We start from the raw sequence: 23,405 nt of genomic DNA, 5'->3' as shown, positions 1-23,405 counted from the left end.
CCTCCCCCTGATCCAAATCTGCACGGAAATTGAATGGTTTCTTCCCTGACCCATGCTGCATCCTACCACCAAGTTCCGTGGAAATCCATTCAGTTGTTTTTGTGTTATCTTGCTCACAAACAAACAAACTAACCAACAAACAGACAAGGGTGAAAACATAACCTCCTTTGCAGCAGTAAAAAGCATCTGTTCTCCTTTTCCCACCTGCTTATTTTCAAAATGGAGCCAGTTGAAGCTCGTACATGTAAGGTAACAAGGCATTTTGGAGAGGAACACAAAATTACTATATACGATCCCAGTCTTCCCCATTCCGCTTGCCGAAGTGTCCTTGGGCAAGATACTGAACCACAAAATTGTCCCTTCTCATAGAGAAAGTGCTGCACATAGATGCACTGTATTGTAAAGCACTCTCAGTGTTCATCAAGAATATAAAAGCTCTGTATAAATACAGACCATCTACCATTTACATTTATTAATACAGTTTGAACAATGTTGGATCTTCAGGTCTGTCGATGGCCCTTGAAATGTGGGATGAAGCCATTTGAGTGCACATTAGAAACCCACAAGAAACACTGGGAAGGCGTGAAAACATGCACTACACTCAGAATGAGGCACGGAATCATCCAGATAATGTAATAAATCACAACAAGAAAGATTCTCTGTCCTGATCAAGAGGTGAAAGACACACAAAAATGTAATTTTTCATGTTTTTAGTCAGGGAAACATTAGAATACCACACAGAAAATCACCAGAGATCAATCCTGGATCTTCGTGTCAACCACTGAATCGCTGTATCACCCCAATCTCTTCAACAGCTTAAAGTATTTAATGCTAATTACTTCTAACCACCATTTCTGCACCAAATAATATATTTTCTAAGGTCAATTATCGGGAAAACAACCAGTCAAAGTGCCCGTTCAGACTGAATGACAAGCAACCTCTCTTCTCATGGATCGTTTCATTACTTCAACCTCGGTCTAACGTTGTGGTAGCTGTGATATATGATAATGTTATATATAATCATGTATGATTTCTTTACATACATATTCATCAGGGATTAATGCTCTTGACAACTATATCAAGACAGACCTGTTTACAACTACACTACAATGCTGTTTAAAATATTCATGTTTATATATTTTAATTAAACACAACATAGGAGTGTTTGAATTAAAATGTTAATGTTTTTTAACGGTTTAATTTATATTAAGGGATGTGAGAATTTCTCAAGTCATAAAAGAAACTAAATGCTTTAGTTCCTCTGAGCATTGCTCATTAGATCATTCTCTGATATCTGTATTTAATGCTTTATTGCAGGTGTTCATATAAACCCACCTTAATTTATGCTGCTGTATTGACGTGCAGTTGGATTGTGAATTGTGCTCGCATGTGAATTTGCATTAAGAATGTTTCTTTTTTTACATTCGTACATACTTCATCCGCACGGCAGTTGTTGTTTCAACTGTTTGTTTTGTTGTTGAAAGAAAGAGTATATGCATAATATTCTTCAGTTCGGTTAGTCGGGATAATGGACCTTTTCAGTCACAGGCACCGTGTGACTTCTAGTCTGTGAGGTCTTTGTGATGCCCACTGCTTTTTTAAGCATCTGTGTCCAGCCCGAGCGGAGATAGACGTTATGGTTGCGGAGAGCACCTAATGGAAAGACAGGGCTTGGTCACAGATGGGGGGTCAAGTGATCTCCCTTCTCCGGAAAGATCTTGCAGATGGTTGTGGTGAGACTAATTGTGATAGCATGCAAAATGGAGGCATTACTTTTATCTTCATTAACAAAGAGACTTCTTCTTTTTCTCTTACTTTTTTTTCTAAGATTTGTCTACTTTTGCAGCCACTGATTAAAGCAGAAATGTTCTGTCTTCTTAGGAATTGAAAGACATGTGGTCGCTTGCCTCTGGCAACAAAGTAGTAAAGGTTGTGGCTGATACACAACTATCTCAGTTGTCATTGAGCTTAAGTCCCAACATTCAGTTTTGAGTTTCATTTATATTGTTATTTAAATATCACATTTTACCACATTTATTGATTACAAATTGTTTATGTGACTCCTTCTTCATACATCTGAAAAGAGTGAAGAGTGACACGAAGGAGAGAGAGTGATGAGATGCAGTAGTTTGTTCGATGGGAGTTGAACTGGGGACTCGCTGCTCTAACCATTCAGCTCTTAGGTCACCCTGTATGGTGTATTATTTGGGTCTTAAACACACTTCAATGGGTTCGTCATTTCTGAAGGTTACCTTTTGAAGACCTAGATGATTGGAGATATTGCAGACATCAGTGAAATCATGATATTCAGGATTATGTAAGATGGAAAATCACATTTTATTCGGAATTCTGTTGAAGAAAACAACATCTGAATCAAAGACAGAAATAGAGAAAACTTATTTGTGCAACTTGGGAAATGCCATGGTCCAGTTATACAAGTACATTTACTGTATGAATTAGACTCTTTATACAAAAAATAAGATGTGAACAATTGTTATATCCAACAGTAAATAAATACTCTGTCCCAACCAGCTACAACTTATATGTTCATGTATCATTGATAATCATCCATTAATATAATATTATAATATAATATATGTAATAATAAAAGCCTTACAAGGAGGGTTGCACTACATAATAAAAACTTTTAATTGAAGTACATTTTGCTGATATAACTTACGTTACATCAGTTTCCTTTTTAATACAATACTTATACTTGTAGAGAGCTGAATACTTCTTCCACTTTCCAACTCACGCAAAGACGCAAAAAGAATTTCACACACCCAGAATAATCAGAATACAACATTTCTCTTTCACATTTTTCTTCCTGAACAAAGAAAGATAGTAAGTGCAATAGTAATTTAAATATTAAATATTGAACAGAGACGGCTGAATTTGACATCAAACACATATCAGATGATAAAATAACTTACCAAAATGATATATAAATACAATAAAGGTCGGTGGAAGCAGACATAGTGAGTGTAGCTGGCAGAGATTAATATAGAATTGGTCAAACTCAGTCAGCACATCACAGTGTGATTTGTGCTATAAGGGGTCGTGACCTGCTTCCTGTGCCGCTGCTCTCCACAGACCTCTGCTGGCGGAGCCGAAGCGGCGGAACCACACTCGTAGGTTGTGTGAGAGGACAAGTGGATTTGGCATGCACATCAGAGCGTGATACCCAGGCATTTTGGTTCTATCACATGCCACACACACTCACACTCACACACAGTACAACACACACACAGAGCATTCTTGGTTGCGTAAAATGGATTGCAACACTGGCCACTGTAATGAAATGATAGCAGCAACCCCACAGTATTCCTTTACAGCCAAACCCGCTGAAGGGTTCAGTGCACTCACAGTGTCCAGTGTTGTCCTTACAGCCAACAGAAGGAGTTTCAAATGTGTTGTAAATAATCTGCATGTTTCGTCCTCTGACTGCAGATGAGGTGATACTAAGGCAGCCGTGCTTTATTATTCCCATTTTCAAGTACAAAGAAGTTTAAATTTGACAAATGTTAAAGCATAAATAAAGTTTTACCAGTTTCCCCACTAAACAGAATTCTGATCAATAGAAAAAAGCTTCTGGTTATTTTAGTTTAACCTTTGATTTTCTTCTTAATTTGCTGGTTCACTGATTTAGTCTCAGAAGCTTTTGTGCACGCTTCAGGGAAATTTGCTCATCTGTGATCTTTCACATTTGGGTGTTGGTGGAATCTGTTTATTGAACACCCAGTAGCAACTTCAAAATGTCTCCGTATTTAACTGTTGTGATGCCCCATTTTATTTTTATTTTTTTTTAGGAAACTGACACTAAACCAAGAGCAACCTTATCTTGGGGACATCGTAGGCGGCCATGACAGGTTATACACCATTTAAAATGTTGCTATTTCTCAATGCGGTCGTGCCAGTCTGCGGCGAAATCATCAAAGACACAAGATCAGCGGCTGGCTACGACATGGTACCTTGTTTACGCACAAGTCAGAGTAGCGGGAATCGCGTTAAACTCTCCAGCGCCGTCCCAACAAAAACAAACGTTTAACAAAATGCGCTCGGAGTGGAAGTGTGATCTCATGTGACAGTAACACAGAGAGAGGTGCTTTATTGGTTTCCCTTTTGCGTTAAACAGAGGAGGACAGGTGAGCTCTGCTGTGCGGTGATAAGAGCCTTGGGATACAGGGACAACAGGTTTCTTATTGTGTTGTTTAACGGGGGATAAAGGAGCACTGTTGAACATCCCGAGACGCTGAGGAGGACAACAGCCATCAGCAATGCTTTGTCATGTGCCTTGTATTTTCTACTTGTTTGTTCCCTGTTGCTTCCCGGCTGCGAAGCGTGAGATCGCTCTCATTTTCAGACCTCAGATTGTCCGTGTTTGTGCAGCACATTGTCCTCCGTCTCCATTATCTTCCACCTGTTCCTCAGGGATCAAACTGGATTTGCGCTCTCTCCCTCCCTTCCTCCCCAGACCTCTCTCTCCAGTGTCACATCACTAGTTTTGTGCTGCTCGTGCCAAGTGAAGGTGTTACACGGAATTCACACTATAATGAGCAGTGACAGGATGTCACCCGCTCTGCCACAGATCAACCCCCACCCGCCTGCCCCTGCACCCACCTGCACCCATGCAGCTGAGTCTGCCTGTTTGTGTGATGTCACCTGCACCCTCCCAACAATCTTTGCAGAACCGATCGGTCCTGCTGATGGTGGTGCAACAAGGAGGCAACATCTCCCTGCTCCAAGCCGCTCGACTTGCCTCCTCATTTAACACCCCACAGTTTTACCATCTTTTGTTTTTCATGTGTGCTTGTCCAAGTTTGACCTCACACTGATCTCTGATCTCTTTGGAAAAATCCACAGCGCTGCTCCTCTCTCTCTCTGTAGCCTGTGGCTGTGTTTGATCACTGGCTGAGTTATAGATGTCACCATGACTCATAACTCAACACACCAGACTCAGTTGTCAACATAACATATGTTGCTTTCCCCGCTCCTCTGCCACACATTGAGTCTGTAAAGAGATGATGCAGGACAGAGTAACGTTGTTGTCGGAAATCTTGTGATGAAACAAGAAAATGATTTTGGTTCCAGGTTTTTTTCAACTCTCAAACCCCGTACATATGGTTTCAGGACCGTTGCTCCTCTGAAGCTGTTTGCACACATGAAAATGGGAGTAAAATGGGATCCGCACATTTTCTGTAGTTTGCCTTTCACATATGATGAACGCAGCAGGAGATTTTTCATGTCAGACACATTCACAACAACAGAAACATTTCTGGAACATAATGCAAGGGGTGGTGTCTGGGTATGCAGGAGCCAGGACATAACTCACACGTAGAAATCCAGTGTTTCATCGACACCAGCGTTGCCTCCTGCTGCCAATTTCGTTGTCTTTCCAAGTGGTCACTTTGTTGGGGTCTCCGGCGTTCACAGCACCTCTTTTTCATTCTGAGAGATTGGTAATCTTTGGTTTTGTGTCCGTTTTTTTGCTCACAGTTAATTTTCGGGACCTTCTCCTGCAGTTTTCTCACATGGGCTCACTCTGAATATTTCTGGATTAATTTACTCGGACATTTGCATTCTAACACACAAGCCCTCTGGAAAGAGTCTCCAACCCTGGAAGCCGAAATGGTTTTACACACTCTAGAGTCTTTATGGTTATGTAAATTGACTTGTCCTTTTGAGAATTCATTGAATTTTTCCAAACCTTACCAGCCTTGCCTTTGTCCGACTTTATCTCGTCATAATTCTGTGTTTCCTATATATGTAGTGTATCGAGCCACCTCGGAGGAGAGGGAGCAGTGTGAGTTCAGGCAAGGTTCACACCTAGGCTAACTTGTTCCAAATGACTGTGAGGAATTCCTGGGCCTTTGCTCTCCCCATTAACCAAACATCACCTTGTCAGACCCGACATGCCTGTTCAGAGCTTCTCCCTGTGCCACACATAATGAGATGAGTAACTCAAATCAGCTTTCTTTAATTAAAGGTACAACACAAAATAAGCCAGTCTCCTCCTAAGACTCTCTCTCTATCGTGATAAAATAATTCCCATGAGGAAGTGATTACACATTTGGATAATGCCGAGCAGATGTGAGAATGTCTCAACAAGTTAACAAGGCGGTGGCGGACGTGCACTTTGTCATCGTTGAAGCAGTTTGTTGCGGCATCACAGAAACTGTCTCACAAGCCTTGAGCCTGGCAGTGGACGTGATCTGATGATTTAAAAAGGGATTTTAAACCATCAGTATTTCTTTTTTTTTTATAAATGATTGGTTTTCATCCACTGAGCAACTTCCTCCTCCTAATATTTTTGGTGGTTTTGGTGGCCACAGAATCAAGATGTGAAAAATGTGGTCGGTCGTTCAGAGTTTGTCTTTCATGTAGGACGCAGCAGGAAATTGTGCGTGAATGACTCGTTCACAACAACAGGGACATTTTCATAACATTGAGGCGAGTGCATGGGAAGAGCACTCGGATTTCGGCGGGAAATCAACAAACCGAGTCGCTGCAGCTCTTTTGAGAATTTCAGCGTCGCCTTATCGTTGTCTTTTCCAAGTTGACATTGTCATCGGCGTCTTCTACGTTTATGGCTCCTGATTTTCATCCTGAGTTGTTTGTATTCTTTCAGCTTCACGTCCATCACGTGTTAGAAACGTCATCATTTGCTCGCTGTGAATTATCCGGACATTTTCTCGCTGTATTCTCACATGGGCTCACTCGGACATTTGTTTTTCTTCTGGAAAACAACTTGGACATTAGCGTTCAGAGGTAACATAGTAACCACTCTTTTATTGCATGTATAGACTTAGGCAGTTGCTTCAACTTGAGAAGAATTGAGGCCAGTCATCACAGGAGAAGCAGAATGAAAATAAAGATTATTTTGAAAAATATATCTGCTTTCCTTCAGCATTAATAGGCATATTAAATGTAAAAGAAAAGCTTCAGGATACTAATATAGTTTTGATTTTTACAGCGCAGGTTAGTAGGGATTGGAAAACTGCAGGAGACTGGATGTTTGTCTGAATGTTTTTCGTGTTTTGGGAATGTTTATAATCTGAATTGTCTAATACAGCAGTTTAGTTTTACTTGTGTGTTTTACATATTTAATGTCTGAGTTTAAACCTAGCTCCTCAAGGTTGTTCCCTTTTAATTTCATGGAGTTTATTCATCGCGGGGAAACAGTGCAGCACAGAGGTTTATCAGCTCTGACAGACTTCATTCAGAGCAATGTGAAATATAAAAAATACATAATCTAAAAGACAGAATGTATTGTTTGTTTGGATCTAACGCTTCACCCTCACCTTCTGGAAGATAAGAGAAGTGTTCAAATTCAAATAAAAATAATGTTTATATGCACTTATCGTCTTTGTTCAGCTCGGAAAAAGATAAAGACGAAATTGGCGATGCCTCTAAACCAAGGTGTTTTCTCTTTTGTGCTTCTGTATAGCGAAAATACACGTAAAGAAGAGAGAGGAGGGGGAGAGGGTTCACCTACAAGCAAGAAAGAAACTTTGGTAATTACCAGAACACAAATAATGAGAGGCTATGAGGGAAAGTGTTTGAAGAGAGACCCTGATCAAGATAAGATTGCAGACTGTATCGTGAGAGAGAGGAAGAGTTTTTTTTCTGTCTGCTGCAGCTGAGAGGAAACTTAAGTGACAGAGTTATATACATGAACCAGACGCTGAGCTGAACCCTGCAGAATCAACCACAATAAATGTGGTTTAGGGTGTGACGAGGACGAGTGAGATTCAGATGCTATTCGTGGTCAGACAGTAAGGAAATATGATGCATACACAGCTCTACCTTTACGGGTCTGTTGTTTGGAGCTGCAGAAAAACTCCAAAAGGAGCCAAGTTGAGCTTTTCTGTCCTTTAGGACATAAATCAACTGACAGAAAAAAAGATGAAGCAGCCGTCGCCCACTAGTGGACATGGTGCCAATGCCTAAATGGAAACTTATCCCAGCAGAAAACACAGCAAAACCACAAACGAGCATTTGTAAGATTAAAAATCAGCTGTTTTTGTGATACAGTCTTACTTTTTGTTACTGAGGGTCTAGTTTTACTTTATTAACCTGCTAATAAACTATGAAAACTCTTGATAAGGAGCCTATGATAAACAGTTTTTGTGGTACACTCTTTCTTTTATGGGCTAAAGCTATCATTTTACTTTATAATCTGGTGGATAAACTGTGAAAACTGTTAATAATGAGGCTGTTATAAAACGTTTACGTGATACACTGTGTTTTTGTCATTCAAGGTTTAATTTTACTTCATAAATCACCTGATAAACTGAAAACTCTTAAAAGGGACATTGTAATAAACAGTTTCTGTGTTAAACCCAAAGTGTTTGTTACCAAAGGTCTAATTTTACTAAATAAACCTGCTTATGAACTATACATGTCTTAATAAGGAGGTTGTAATAAACTGTTTTGTGATATGTGCTGAGTTTTTTCTTTTTTTGCTAAAGGTTTAATTTTACTTAATGAATCAGCAGAAAAACTATGAATTTCTTTCATAAAAAGAAACACAAACACAATTACAATATAGTGATTTTCAAGAGGTAATAACTGCTGCATTAGATGAGCTCTGTTTTCATTCCGCTCTAAAGTCTCTTATACGTTGTAAGGTCATCGTCCTCCTCCTGCATGTTTGTCTGAAAGGGAATCCTAAATTAGACATTTTGGGAATCATATACAACTTTTTGGGGGATAACAACATTAAAGCTGAAGAAAGATCTTTAAAATAGACAAAAAACAAATCAGAATCTATGGGATAAACTGTGGCAGTGACCTCCAGATGAGAAACACATCTGCCTTTATGTTTGAAAAAATATTACACACCTCACACTTAAATTCACAATAATGTAAATGATGCACATTTCACAGCCCACTCTAAACTCCTGTTGTTTTATCAGCAGCTGCATAACCAATGAATACCAGGCTAATAATGATTAGAATAACAGAGGCCAGACCTGGTGGTGGTGAACCAATGATATTTGCAGGGATACGGGATTATTAGCTTGATGTGCGTGTCCGTGTGATTCTTCTTTTTAAAAAAAAAGAAAAGAAAAGAAAAGAGAGAAAGAACATACCTGTTGCAGCAAGGGAGAGGAAGAGAGAAGCAGGGGAGGTGGAGTATTTAGAGGAACATGCTTCCCCATAAAGAGAAATTGGCTATTGTTTGGATTTCACATGATTGATGCTTGACTTAATCCAGTGCTCTTTGCGCCTTCCCGGGAGGGTGAGGCGGCCTCTTTGTGCGCCCCTGTCCCATGTGAAGCAAACCAAAGCGGGAGAGTGAGGGTCAGAGCTATTCGGCAGGGTACCAGATCCTTCCCACCGGCGCATCTGCATGTGAAATCGCCATTTCACCCCTCCACACTCCCTAATTGTTGCTAAAATTATTTGTGAAATTGCCTTCCACCAGGAGTGTTTTCCACGGCAATTGTCACGATTTTATATGCACGGTGGGCCCACCGAGTTGACACACGCACCTCTCCTTTCTCTGCCACATGTGCGCTTTTTATCCCACTTTAATAGTAGCGCATCATTTCTCTTTCTTTTTTCTTTTTTTTTTATGAACAATTACCTTTAAGCAATTACTCTCGTGTGTACTCCGGGGGGCAAGTCAACCTGTTGTCATCAAATGGCGGGTCGATCCGATGGTGTAATTACCACAAAGGAAAAGCTATAGGAGCGATTCAGATGTCCACGCTGCGCACATTTGCTTAATTGAAAGGTTAACAAGCCTAAAGCATCTGCTGGACCAAACCTCCGCCATTAAGCAGGCGCGCAGCCGCGTGTACACGGAGCCCGGTCCATCCGCCCGCACATCGCAGTCCTCAGCTGGTTCAGGTGCGAGGTTTTTTTGGGGTTCACACCAGGCGATGGGTGCCGACGATTCAATATATTTTATCGAAAATGTGACAATTTCGAATATAAATTCTGATATTTTTTCCAAAATGTATTTTTCAAAAGTGTTATTATATACAAGCAAACTATTTTTTAACAACTTTCAATGCTTTTTTTTACTTATGGATTTGCTACTGTTGCATTATGTGTTTTTCATTTGTTTTGATTTTTACATTTACTGTGATTATCAAAGAAAGAAAGAAAGAAAGAAAAGAAAGATCGAATATCATCTTTTTATAAACGCATTAATATTCCACAGGTTTGAGCGGCTGAATATCAAGGAGGCAGACACACACTTTTTTTTTTAAAGACGGGATTTAGAATAACATTTAGATTTAATAACATTTTGAACTGGGTTTGGTGTGTTGGGGTCTTTTTCTTATGAGGGAGGCAGCAGTGAATTAAAAGTGGAATGCGCGCCTCTGATTGGTCCGCCGGCTACTGGATAAACCCAGGAGAGGCCAGTGAGCCAATGGGAGCGCGCGGCTGTCTCCTCCTACGACATGCACGAAAGTTGGCCACTTAAACTACTTCCAACCAGCCAGCAGACATTATACTCAACCCAAACTACAGCAAGGGAAAATAATAACATTGCCGTTTTCTCCCCCAAATTCCCATCCATAACTTTTGGTGCGTCTCCTCCGGTCTGCAGACTTAAGGGTGTTTTTATTCCATTTGTTACTGACTTTTTATTTTATTTCGTACATTCATCGCAGCAGAGGAGAGCATCAATTTCATTCTTCCCCCGGTGGAAGAAGGGCTCGTCCAGTTTCTCCGCCTGGGATTTGGGATTTGACAGCGCTTAGAGAAAGAAAGAAAGAGAGAGAAAGAGAGAGAGAGAAAGAGAGAGAGAGCATCTTTTTTGAAGCATTTTTAAAGATATTCTGTTTTTTATTCTTTTTGACTTGGACTTTGTGAGCGTATCGCAGGTTTCGAACAGAGTCCGTGTTCTGTGTGAGTAACTGTGGGATGGCTACTTTGCCAGGAACAGTGCCTCGGATGATGCGCCCTGCACCAGGACAGAATTACCCAAGAACCGGCTTTCCCCTGGAAGGTAAGAAAAACATGACACGCAGCTTGTGACTCTGTCAGTTTGTTTTTGTGTGTTGGTCAAAGTGTTTATTGCTAAGAAATAAAACACTGGGTGAACAAATGCAACCTCGATTTAATGATGATTAAAGTTTACAACCAGAATAAAAACTGACCTTTCCTGTGGCTGCAGATCAGCTCACAGCTTTTAAATTCTTTATTTATTAACAATATGTTTTGTTTGAGCTTCATGGTGTTTTCCATGTCTGTATTTAATTGTAGCATATTTTAGTTTGAAGCTGCACACACTCCCAATAACTCCTGCTTTTTTATACAAAATAATATTCCTATTAATATATTTTATTTTACATTTTAATGTAGCTGTTTTTATGGTTTTTTTAAATCATGTAATTTAAATTATAAAAGAATAGCTTTTAGATATGCAAGGCCTGGAAATTATTTTATTTTCGAAATTATCCTCTGTATTAAAATCATGCCCATTTACCAATAATTTGCCTTTATGAGAAATTAAACTAGATAATAATCAATGTTTTGGTTCCTTATTTCAAGGAGCACTTTTACAAGTCCATCCTCAATTGTTACACACACAAATACATGCACGCACACACTCCCACAAGCACACACAAGCAATTTAATTGGTAATTTCTGAAAACTTCCAAGCCCGCCACACTCCAGCCGTCTGAACATATGGGCGGAAAAAAGATCACTTTTGTATTTGCATGCATTTACGGGAGCAGTTTTCCCATTACGCCCGCTGCGTGCTCAAGTGCTCTGGAGTGAAATGGACAAAAACCACGTAGCTCGCAAGTGACTCGAGCTGCGGGGATTTGTTCAAGTGTCCTGCTGCTGGAAATGGCAATAACACACACGGCAAAGAGACGGCTCAAAGGATCACATCAATATTTGTACAGCATGACTAGGAATAATCAAGGTGGGAAGTGTCACCCTGCTCAGTGTCTCTTGAATGTGGAGCTGCAGCCTGGAGTGGCCTCGGACACATCCTGTCACTGAGGCTGGATGAATCTGGCTCTTGAAAATGTATGAAATGATAATGTGCGTAACCTGCATCCTGGTCAAAGTCAGCCACATGGCAAAAACAACGCTGCTACTCCACCACACCTCACAAACTAAAAGTGCATCCACTCAGAACATCCTGCCCCTTGTGTGGTGGTGGTTGTTGTTGTTGTTGTTGTTGTTTGTTTCTGAGGCTGATGTTGTTGTTTGTTGTGGCGCAGTGTCCACCCCTCTGGGCCAGGGTCGGGTGAACCAGCTTGGCGGAGTGTTCATCAACGGGAGGCCGCTGCCAAATCACATCCGACACAAGATAGTGGAGATGGCCCACCACGGCATCCGACCGTGCGTAATCTCGCGACAGCTGCGGGTGTCTCACGGCTGCGTCTCCAAGATCCTCTGCCGGTACCAGGAGACCGGCTCCATCCGTCCCGGGGCCATAGGAGGCAGCAAGCCCAGGGTGAGTGGCGGCCCGTGGTGATCGGGCTCTGTGGGTCAGAGAGGGGCGAGGATGGGTGGGTCAGAGGGGGCATCACACCTGAGGAGCCCTGATCGGATGTAGTGTTAACAGAACGGTGTGATGGGAAGATCAAGATATAAAAATACTCTGTATTTGCACCTGAAATGTAATAATATTAATATCAATAATAATAGTTATTATTTTTTCAGCTAAAATTTAAGTTACACATACAAGCTCCACTCTTTTCCTCTTCATATAACTTAATTGCTGATGTTTTTTTATGTTTGTATAAATATCTAATATTATACATCATTTATTAAAACAAAAAAAACTGAATGAAAATATTTATTCAAAAACAACCCTGAAGTTTTAAAATTTAAAACACTGAAAAGTTATTTTTTATCAAATTTTTTTTCACAGGGTGTTTTTGGTAATCAGATGTATATATTATTATTTATTATTGTATAATAAGAGCATTTAATTCTAAACATTAGACGTATTTTACCTTTTTCTATTAGAGCACATTTGTTGATATATTATAATACATGGGGGCATATGGTTTTTCACTGGTGTCTAATATTTTGTTCATATTTCTGCTAAGACATGTCAATGGGCCTATTGGAATGATAGTGATAATAATACTGATATTTAAAAATTATACATTATTTATAGATCTGTATGTCTTGTACAATGCACTTGCATATTTTTCATGTTCCTTTCAATTAAAAGTCTCTGTAAATTTGTCTCCCTCTCTCTCTCTCTTCACGTTCACTCGCCATTTCACACCTAAAGCAGGTGGCAACTCCCGACGTGGAGAAGCGCATCGAGGAGTACAAGCGAGAGAACCCGGGTATGTTCAGCTGGGAGATCCGGGATAAGCTGCTGAAGGACGGGGTGTGCGACAGAAGCACTGTTCCTTCAGGTGAGGCCTCATCTGGTAAGCTGCACTTTTTTCTCCCTTATTACCAGCGAACACTGCAGCATCACCAGCAGAATGACCAGCACCAACATGTTTTAAGCCCCTTTAAGTTACTGATAATAAAATGTTGGAGAGTGCCAGGAGAGCTCACCCTCAGCTGGTCGACCCAGAAAAAAAAAGAAAAAAAGTCATCCTTTTGCTTCTGCACTAGTGAATCTATAGCTGATTATTGTATTTACAGTATGACATTGCTCCTTTTTTTCTTTTACAATTTCATTTTCAACATTTTTCTCAACTGAAAAACTTTACCTGTGCTTTATATTTATATTATTTATATTTTGTCCTTCTAAAATAAATGTATGATAGGATTATTATGGTTCTTCTATGGGTTTTAAGGGCTAATCACCCATTTACTTTTTTATTTGCCATTAGTGAGCTCCATCAGCCGCGTATTGAGGGCCCGATTTGGCAAAAAAGATGACGAGGATGACTGTGATAAGAAGGATGAAGATGGAGAAAAGAAAACAAAGCATAGCATCGATGGCATCCTCGGTGATAAATGTAAGTTAACAGCAGATAGTATATGGCCCTTTTTGTACATGTCTGGAATAACAAATTATCATTCACACCACACAGATATTATTATTATTGTATTGTCATTATTATTATTATCATCATTTAAAGTAAATTGCAGCCTTGTAAGCAGGAAGCAAATGTTTTCCTTCCTCCCTTCAACGTCCTCTTGGGAAAATTGTCCCACATCCGAGCTGCAGCTAAACGGAGAATTTATTCCTGCTTTTAACTCCGAGCCAGCAGTTGTTCATTTGCTCAATTATTTATGAGAGCCTTGGCAGAAGGTATTTAAACTGCAGAAAATTAATTTGTGTGGCGAATGCCTTCCTCATCCATTCACTCATTTAACGAGCCCCTAAACGACAGCTGACAGTTTGACCCATTTCACAATCGATGTCAGTTCACTGACATTTCACCACTTGTCAGTTAAAGAGGAAATCAATGTCCACATTATTATTTGCTCTATTAGTAATGCTCTGCGAGGAGGGGGAATAAAGCTTTGATGCAGGTATTCACTGTCACTATTTGTCAATAGAATTTATAGGGTTTTAATATCCTTAAAATGTATTGGTATGCGATGTGGGTTTCATATTTTCTGTGGCATGTTTGGTGGATTTAAATGTAACTATTATATTGCACCCGGGGACATAATTAGACTCTCAATTATCAAATGTGAGGATTTTCTTATTCTAAATTATTTCCTAACACGAGTAGTAGAGTTTAAAATTTTAACTCACTGCCAAAAATTCTTGATTTTATTCTCATGTTTTATTTGAGCCTTTAGTTTAGAGGTTCCTTTGGTTATGAGGGGTGAAAATGGCACAATGCTATAAAGCTGTCTGGTGATCAAAGATGTGTGAATGGAGTTTAGATAAGAAAGAAACGCCCTCTTCTTTCCCCACCTCAAATAAAAAAAAGACACTTCCAAAAAAAAATTTCAAACTTGAATTTGGACTTCACAAGCAAAACCTCCCCTCTATTGACGCCTTTCTAAAAGTGAAGAGTCCGAGGTACAAAAGCAAATCCTGGAAAGATGGCAGCGGAGGAAAAAAAGAGGAGAGCATGGGCCCGTCCATTCACATTCAAAAAACCGGCTAAAAGAGAGAGAAAAGTTTGGACAAAGGGCGCGCAGAGACATAAAAGGAGATGAATTATTCAGTGCGCCCCGCTGCTAGATAGTTTTGTAATTTTATATAATGGCGTTGGAGAAGAATCAGTTGATAGCGTGAAAACGGTCTCTCTTTTTCTTCTTCTGTCACACCACGCATTAATGTTATGAGAAAAAAATGTCACCGTTTTGTTGGAGATGTCTCCAGTGTTCATTTTGGATCCTGCTGGTTACAAATCACCAGCGGTTTTTTTCTGGAGAGCCTAGTTCAGCCGCGCCCAGGACGCGTTTTCTGGATAATGTGATAGTTTGACTTATGAAGTGTTAAAACACAAAATATCCTCATAATGTCCCTGCTCCTGTGTGTTTTTTCTCGTATTGCTGCTTATGTTTTAAATTGGGGCGGCATTACGCTGCTATAAAAAGAGACGCACCCTCATGCGTAATGCAGTTTAGACTACCAGCATCCGGATGGCATTTAATAATGTTAATACTTATTAGAGTAAGCAGTGGAAACGATGGTTGCTGAATAGGTGGCTGTGTTCGTGCCGGGTGTAATAGCTCGCAGGCATGGTAAGAAATGTATTTATCCCCAATCAGCCCCTCACTCTCCGAGTTTGAAGCACAGCCCTTATGTGGAGAGGGGTTTTAAAGCAGATTAAATAGAGCCTTTTATTTCTTTTCACTTTCATCTCAGAGCGGAGCTCACAGTTGCTCGCCCTGGGCACAAAATTCATGAGATTTTTTTTTTCGTTTACTTATCCAGATTTTAAGACTTTATTTATTTATCTATTTGTTTATTAGGTCTGTGTATTTGATTTTCTCGGAGGTTATATCACGGATTTATCCAAGCTCTAATCTAGCTTTATTAAAACGTGTATTTAAACTGTTCAGCACATTACAATATTTGTAAATTCTATTTTTGCTGCATGGATGTAAGTGTTATTTCTACGAAAATAGTTCCACCTAATCGGCCTTTTTTTTTTTTACCGTGTGGTGATCACCAAGCGGAGATCCTGCTCCACCCACCATTCTGTTTGTGCAGGGACAAGTTCCTCATCCATGGTGCGCACATTTGCGCGGCTGTTTAAGTCTGTGCCAAAGTTTAATTACGCGCAAGGAATGGGGTAAAGGTTGCTGCGCAAACTTGGGCATCCCTTTGTTTTGCGCCATGCGCACTCAGGGAGAGAAGGAGAATTTGAATCAGCTGTCCGGCGTCCAACCGCCACCGCACTGACGCATCCAACCTGATCGTAAGATGAGGTGGAGACAGGCGATGGACACTTGAGCGAATCGCAGGCTTACCTGAGTTCTTCAACCTAATTAAACAGATGCCACGTGGGATTATTCCCGAGCGTCAAGGATGGAAAGTGACAGCCCGGTGGAGGCGCGTGAGGGACAACCCAGAGAGCCAGGTTAGGAGTCAAGGGGGAGGAGGCTTCTGTTAATTCAAATATAATTTAAGACTTAATATATGGCACACGCTTAGTTTTAAACATATTTAGAGAAAAGAAAAGTGTTTTCATTCCTGTATCACTTTTTCATGTAAAGTAAACTACATGTAAAGGCTTGGAAATTTACCTCATGCGTCAAGCAATTACGCACAGATTATTTCAGGTTTATTCTCAATTACCGGGTACAGCCATGTTTTACAGCAATAATAATTATAACATTGATAATAATTATAATTTCTAGCTGTTATTAACACTCAGCCTACAGTGATGAAGAGTGAGAAAAGCTGCCCCTCACTCTTCTTTTCCACGTCACAAACACACATGAGGGCACTCGCGCACGAACACACCAACTATAACACACACTTCCGCGCGCACTCACCCGGTCTCTAAGTGTATGGTAATATAATGTAGCTATATTTCGGGTCTAAAGCCGTGCTGAATGAGAAGGACAGGGGAATGAAGCGAGAGACCACTTCAAACAAATCCATCTGGAACAGTGTGTGAGAGAGATTCAGTGAAAGTATGGGGAAGTTATTTAGCTATTAATAACGTTTTTTCCTCAGGCATTGAGAGTGACTCCATCTGCACTTTCTCGCAGCTATTTGGCTGGGTGGAAATTGAGGGAGACCCAAATGTTGGGCAGAGATAACATACCCATCATAGCCCAGACCCTGCGCTGTGCTTCACTGCATTAAACTCGGATTAACCTCCCCTGTCCCCGCAGCCACTCAAGCCACATTTCACTGGAATTTACATCGGTGGGCCTTCATTTTTTTTTCAAAAAGGGGGCAGGAGCTGAAAGACAGGATGTGATCGATTAAAATAAAATAAAATAAAATAAAATAAAATAAAATAAAATAAAATAAAATAAAATAATAAATAAAATTTTTTTCAATAAGCTAAATTTATGGTTACATTTTTAGGAGAAATGAATAAAACTAATAAATGTGGCAAAATATAAAATTCAACTTTTAGGGTAATTAAATAGTTGGCCACTAAAATAATTTTTCCCCTCAATGTAAACTGACATTCTTTCTAATGTTCTAAAATTCCTCAGCTATTTATAGTAAACACTGTCAATTTAATGAGCTAATTTATGAAAATGTTTTACACTTAGGAAAACACATATTAGTCAAAAGAGTTAGTTTTGTCATATTGCAGTTTAAAATCTGACATAACTCAAATTAAATCCATGTACCTATAACTTCACTGGCAGGTAACTTCGTAACCTACTCCGTTGCTTAGTAACCACTAACTTGATTAAACGGTTTCTCAGTGAGCAGCCTGTCTGCGCCTAAAATGGCGTGACAAATTTCAATTTCAGTTAAGTAATGCACCAAAACTGTAGTTTTTGTTGTCACCCTTAGCATTTAATTGAGAGGCACTTTTTTTGGTTAAACAATAAGAAGACTTAAGATGATAAATATAAAATGATGAATAAGATAAATATAAGTATTTCAACAGAATATCTTTTAAGTAATAGATAATGAGTACAGTGACTTCATGCATCTAGCTCACATTGTAATGGGCCTAAATTGTATTTTAAGTCAATCATTAGGCCACGAATTTTAAAATTTGTTCAAGTAATGAGCTAAAAATTTGCTTTTTGGATGGAGAATAAATGACATGTTCGCTTTTGCAATTTCATTTATTTCGTCAGGGCTACTACAATAATGAGCTGCATTGAAATATAATAACCCCCCCCCATAAAGTAGCCTTTACCTTCAATATTTCATTCAAAAATAAGTTCTTAGAAATAAATTCAAAAGCAATGATGTGATTGGCTGTTCGTGACATATCGTGATATTTGATGACCAGAGCTACAACCTGTGTAATAAATGATCGTGTTGCCTCCCGGGTAACTTGAGCAAACCCTGCAGCATAATAACACGAAACCCTGCTGCTTATATGAGTATAATGAGTAATGCATGAATGTGAAGGTGTGCACTTTAAGCTCGTAGGCCCACCACACCACAGAGACGTGTCAGAGTCGGGGGCTTTAAGTGTCGACAGCATTAGGCTGAGTTAAAAAAAATGGAGCAGGCTTAAATTCAGTCTGTGCTGGCATTTGACTTTGATCACATCAGAAATATTCATGGAAGCACAAACAGTGGCTCTGCCGCCATTATCCAGGCTGACAGTGATACCTCTCAAGGCTGTCTATTAATTAAAGTGGCGCTTACCATGTGGGACGACTCCCTATCTGGGCGCAAAAATGGTTTTTCCATCTCTTGTGGGGCTCTTGAAAAGGAGCAATCTTTCCTCCCCAGCTTCTAGTGGGAAATTTAAAAGTGTACAGAGGAAGACATGGGGATTTCTAGCTCATTTATAAAGACGAGTTTATAATCCTTTCCTGCTTAATAACTTAAAAGGATTCAATTTCTCCCCTCATTTATGGGGTTATGATCGCACATTGTTACACGCAGATAGTAGCATTTCAAGGTTAACATTTCCTGCTCGAAAATATCAGAATATAAGCTGTAAGCCCATAGGTGCCCTTTGTTTAGCCCGCAATTTCCCCCGCACATGCTGATAGACCCGTTTTAGATGTTGTTACTATTAATGTGATAACAACGAAAGGAGACGAAGAAGACCGAGTTGATAAGATGCCTCCACGCCACTGAGCATTATTTTCCCCAACATGATATGATATTTAATTATAGCCTATAATTTAACCATCGAGAATTAAATTTCAGGAGGCTTATGTAGACTCGGAGGATTGGATGTGTGGTTGGGGGTCTCAAACCATACGAGACAAATTAAAGAGGAAGCGTTGCCCTCCAGGTATCCTGTCACAACAGTGGGGTGCTTCAGCGCGTCTCCCGTTTCTGTCTGTGTTTTATTCCGCCAATTTTCACCGTGGGGCTGCGGGATCCTGGACTGTGCCTGCGGGGCTCTGCTCCAAAATAAATACAAAGCTCACAGTCTCCCTTCCCTGCTGCTGCTGCTGCTGCTGCTGTCTCTGGTCAAGTTTGACCTGGGTCCCTCTCTCTCTCTCTCTCTCTCTCTCTCTCTCTCTCTCTCTCTCTCTCTCTCACTCACACACACACTCACACACACACACACATAGCCTCCACACGTCCCATCAGCATCACACATTCTTGTCAACAGGTGAGGGCGTTAGTAATGAACGTACAGGCCTAAAGGAAGATGGGTTCCTTTTTTCATTTGTTTGTTTTGTTTTCGGTGCAGTCTATCAAAAAGAGTTATTTTGGCTGGTTTATTTTGAAAACGACAATTTATCAATTATTTGCTAACCTAATAATGTAGAATAAAATCAATTTCGTGGTATATCAGGAAATTTGGAGGAAACAGTTTTGTGGTGTTTTGGTTGAAATTGGGTTAATATTTTGACAAATTCAATTGTTAGTGTTGTGACAACTATTCTAGGAAATGTTGCTCCTAAATATCAGACCCATTTGTTGCATTGTTCTTGTGGCAAATATCTAATATAACAACTACAACTTCAGATATTTATATAGACTATAAATACTTGGTCAATTTGTTTATATGTATTATTATGATTATAGTGATTATTATAATAATCATAATAATAATTATACTTGTGAGCCTATATATTATACCGACATCACCTCAGACGTTTGCATTTCCTCTCCGGGTACTTAACGCAGCCTCTGGCCCGGATTGGCGTCGCTTTGTGCGCAGTATAAAGTTTAATTGGCTGGAAGAAGATGAATGAGGCTGACAGGAATCAGCTGTCCACAGATTCCCCCTGTGAGTCTGACTCGGAAATCATAACCTGACCAGCTTTTCCTCCTCTGGAACCAGCTCGTTGAACTTGTCACATCTAATTAGGGTGTTAACGCGCACCGAGAGCATCGGTGGGAAACAGTAGGTGGTGAGGACGGGGCAGCCAATGAGGCCTTTTTGGGTCAGATGGTGGAGGGGTGGTGGTGGTAGGGGGGGTGCAGCCTGGTTGGATGGTGTTGTTGTTGAATTGAACCGCTGCGGGCTTTTATTTCTAAGCAAGCTTTTTTTTTACCCCCCTGCTATTACTTCAATTATGGCCATCCAGCGGGCTAAACAGGCAAGTCTGCACGGACTGCAGCCTTGCTTTAATTAGGTATGAAATTAATTAGAACAGACATCTATTAAAGACTTTTAAGTTTGGCTAATTTTGTTTCCACAGAGTTTAAAGGTATGACAGTGGATTAATGGCTTACAGCCAAAATTACATTTTATTGCATCCCATCATTTTTCTCCTGCTGCCTGTCTAACAGGTGTCAGGCAATCTCCAACAGAAAACTATTAATTTAATACAAAAATTTCCTCTGTTTTCCACCTCCAGCAGTGTTTTAATTTAGACATTCAAACATTTTCATGACTTTCAGCAAACAGCAGGTCATGCAGTTTCTGCAAAACATTAATGTCATTTGAACTCCATGCTCTTACAAAACCTACGGAAACTTAAAAAAAACAAAAAAAACCCAACAACTCGACATTCAGCTCACTCAAAAATCATTTTGTCCGAGTCGCCTTAACCTCCTGTGCAAATGTGAAAATTCAATATTCCTCCATTTCCATTTTAAGAGGTCGCTTTCTCTGTTTGTTGAATACTCCCTTTATATTAAAAAAAGCCCTGTGATGTCTGACAGGCTGCTCTCACCATTGTTAGATGAACAGCCACTAGAAAAGGACGAGAGAAAGAAGAGGGAGGAGAAAAGGCCCCTCTGTTATTTTCTGTCTTGAGACTTGCTGCATAGGCTATTCAGGCGAGTTGATGAACTCCTCCAAAAAGTTTATTAAGGGGCCGAAAACAATACGAACTAAAGCCTTTGGGTGCCTGGGCAGACAGTTTATAAACTAGCTGCTATTGTGCCTCAAAGGCAGATGCATGAATACTTTTCAATGGGGCCTTCAAACTGACACGATCAGGCTGGACAGCAGCAGTTTTAAAGGGAGAGAGGGCGCTTCTGCAGCAGCTCACAACGCTGCCTTCTTTTGCATTAATGTACATCTGCAAAGGAAGGAGGAGGAGAAGGAGGAGGAGGAGGAGGAGCTGAGCACTGTCTGTCATGGCCTTGCTCGTTTACTGGTTTTCTCTTGGTCTTTATGTATGTTTTTCAAATAAGAGAGAAAAGTCAGTGTATTTTCATGTTTATTTATCCTTAAGAGGTAATTTGAAAGAAAACTCCAGAAAGTCTGGCTTTATGTGCTGCATCAAATTTTTTCTTATACCACTAATTTTATATTTTGAGTGTGGAAACTACACAATCTGTTGTGTGCAGACCGTGACAGTGAGTTTACTGTTAATGCTACATTTTAAACAAAGATTTCAAATGTTCCTGCTCATCTATGAGCACATCAAGTGAGGCAGAAGTCTGCTGTGTGCTCTGGTGACGTGGATCCACTGTTGATTTCTTTGGACGGGACACACCAGCTACGCGCACTCAAGAAGATACATTATTCCCCTCCTTTTCAGCAAACAATAGACTGTCACTCTTTATCCCTCTTCCCTCCTCTGTTCCTCCCTCCTCAGCTTTCTCTTTTAGTCCGCTCAGTCTCTGGCTCTGTGCCTCACAACATCAGAGGGAGTCCAGTGATTTGTGACCCCAGCAACCCACACTTAATCTTGCTAAAGAGGGGGAGCATCCAGTTTGCAGCTTGGCGGGCCCCAAATAGACCAAGCCTGCTCTGGCAGGTGTCAACATTAGCAAACAATTGGTCCCCAGTCCCATGCCCCGTACCCCAGTGCGACACTGAACCTAAACTATTTGAGGCGCGCTGAAAGAAAACCACATAATAGGGAATGTGGAGGGGAGGAGAGGAGGGGGAGGACAAGGGAGAGATTACACTCTCAGACAGCTATTAGCAGGGATGAGGCTTTTCTAAACAAACAAAAAAAGAAGACGATCAATACTGTGTTAGTTTACAAAGTGGAGCCATCATTGTGGCTTTGGAGTATTTATTTTCTGCTCCATTGTTTTTCTCGACTTCTCAAATGTCTGTGGGCCGTATTGGCAATCCAATTTAGTTTGGAGGGGGGTCCCTTGGACGCCTATTTCTTCTCCCGGGCAGTCGTGTGTTTGCGCCTGCGGTGGGCAGTTCATTGGTAGATTTGGTGTTGTAATGAATCCCGATTGGTGAGTATTACCTTCAGTGGTGGCGGACAATGACTGGGCTGTCCAGAGGGAAAACAACACTCAGGGATGACAGACCCTGTGGGGTTGCTCTCCTTCATTAGACAGAGGTGTCTCGGCGACGAGAGCGCAGGAAATGAGAGGAGAATGAGTTGACATGTGGACTGTTGCTGCTCTCGAGTGGAAACGTTACTCGACAAGAGGGCCAATGTTTTTCTTAGAGGCATTTATTTATCTCTCACTGCTGATTCCTTGCCATGCCACGAGGAGAGACAAGTGTTCTCAGCAGGGGAGATTAGCTGCAATGGTTTTAATGGGAAAAAGAAAACCTATAGTATTTGTTATCAGACAAAAATCTCATTTAATTGCTTTGAGATGTCCTTTTTGTGTCTTTAACCTATAGGCATCTGGAATAAATACAAACAAGTGTAGTTCAATTCAGGTAACATCCACCAAAACAAACCTCCTGCTGCAGTTGTTCTGTTATTAGAAAACAATGCCATTATTCTGCTACAATAAACAAATGTAATTAACTGACCTTGTCACCTTTACAGACAATGGAGCCTGTTGTCAGAAAGCACCAGTAACAATGTTAACAGGCAGTACAATGTTCACGGTATTAGAGCATCGCACAACTCAGAAAATAAGCCCCAAACATCGACATTTCTCCCGTTATTGTCCTCATGTAGACTGGAGGTTTTTTGTTTTGTCTCGACTTAGGTGAACTGCCAAATGATGACAGACAGTGTACAGAGTAATGTCAGCTGTAAGCAATATTTAAATAACCATGTCATTTCATAAATCGTAGTCATTT

The 23,405-nt window shown here is 40.4% G+C and overlaps 1 protein-coding gene across 4 annotated transcripts in view; it reads left to right on the top strand.

Moving 5' to 3' along the window:
* Nucleotides 1-10,261: 10,261 nt before the first annotated feature.
* Nucleotides 10,262-23,405, top strand: part of pax7a (paired box 7a) — a 47,331-nt gene continuing 34,187 nt past the window's right edge. Inside the window, exons 1-4 of one of the 4 annotated variants that reach the window (XM_035152103.2) lie at nt 10,263-10,969; nt 12,201-12,436; nt 13,229-13,358; nt 13,788-13,916. In XM_035152103.2, coding sequence (XP_035007994.1) covers nt 10,885-10,969; nt 12,201-12,436; nt 13,229-13,358; nt 13,788-13,916 — 580 coding nt within the window. In that variant the 5' untranslated portion in view covers nt 10,263-10,884. Of the gene's footprint in view, nt 10,970-12,200; nt 12,437-13,228; nt 13,374-13,787; nt 13,917-23,405 lie in introns of all 4 variants that reach the window. The other 3 variants (XM_035152102.2, XM_035152105.2, XM_035152104.2) reach the window with 3 other exon arrangements.

This window comes from Hippoglossus stenolepis, chromosome 3 (genome assembly GCF_022539355.2).
Source record: "Hippoglossus stenolepis isolate QCI-W04-F060 chromosome 3, HSTE1.2, whole genome shotgun sequence".
Taxonomy (NCBI): domain Eukaryota; kingdom Metazoa; phylum Chordata; class Actinopteri; order Pleuronectiformes; family Pleuronectidae; genus Hippoglossus; species Hippoglossus stenolepis.
Note: the sequence above shows the minus strand (reverse complement) of the source record. Positions and strands in the feature narration are given on the sequence as shown.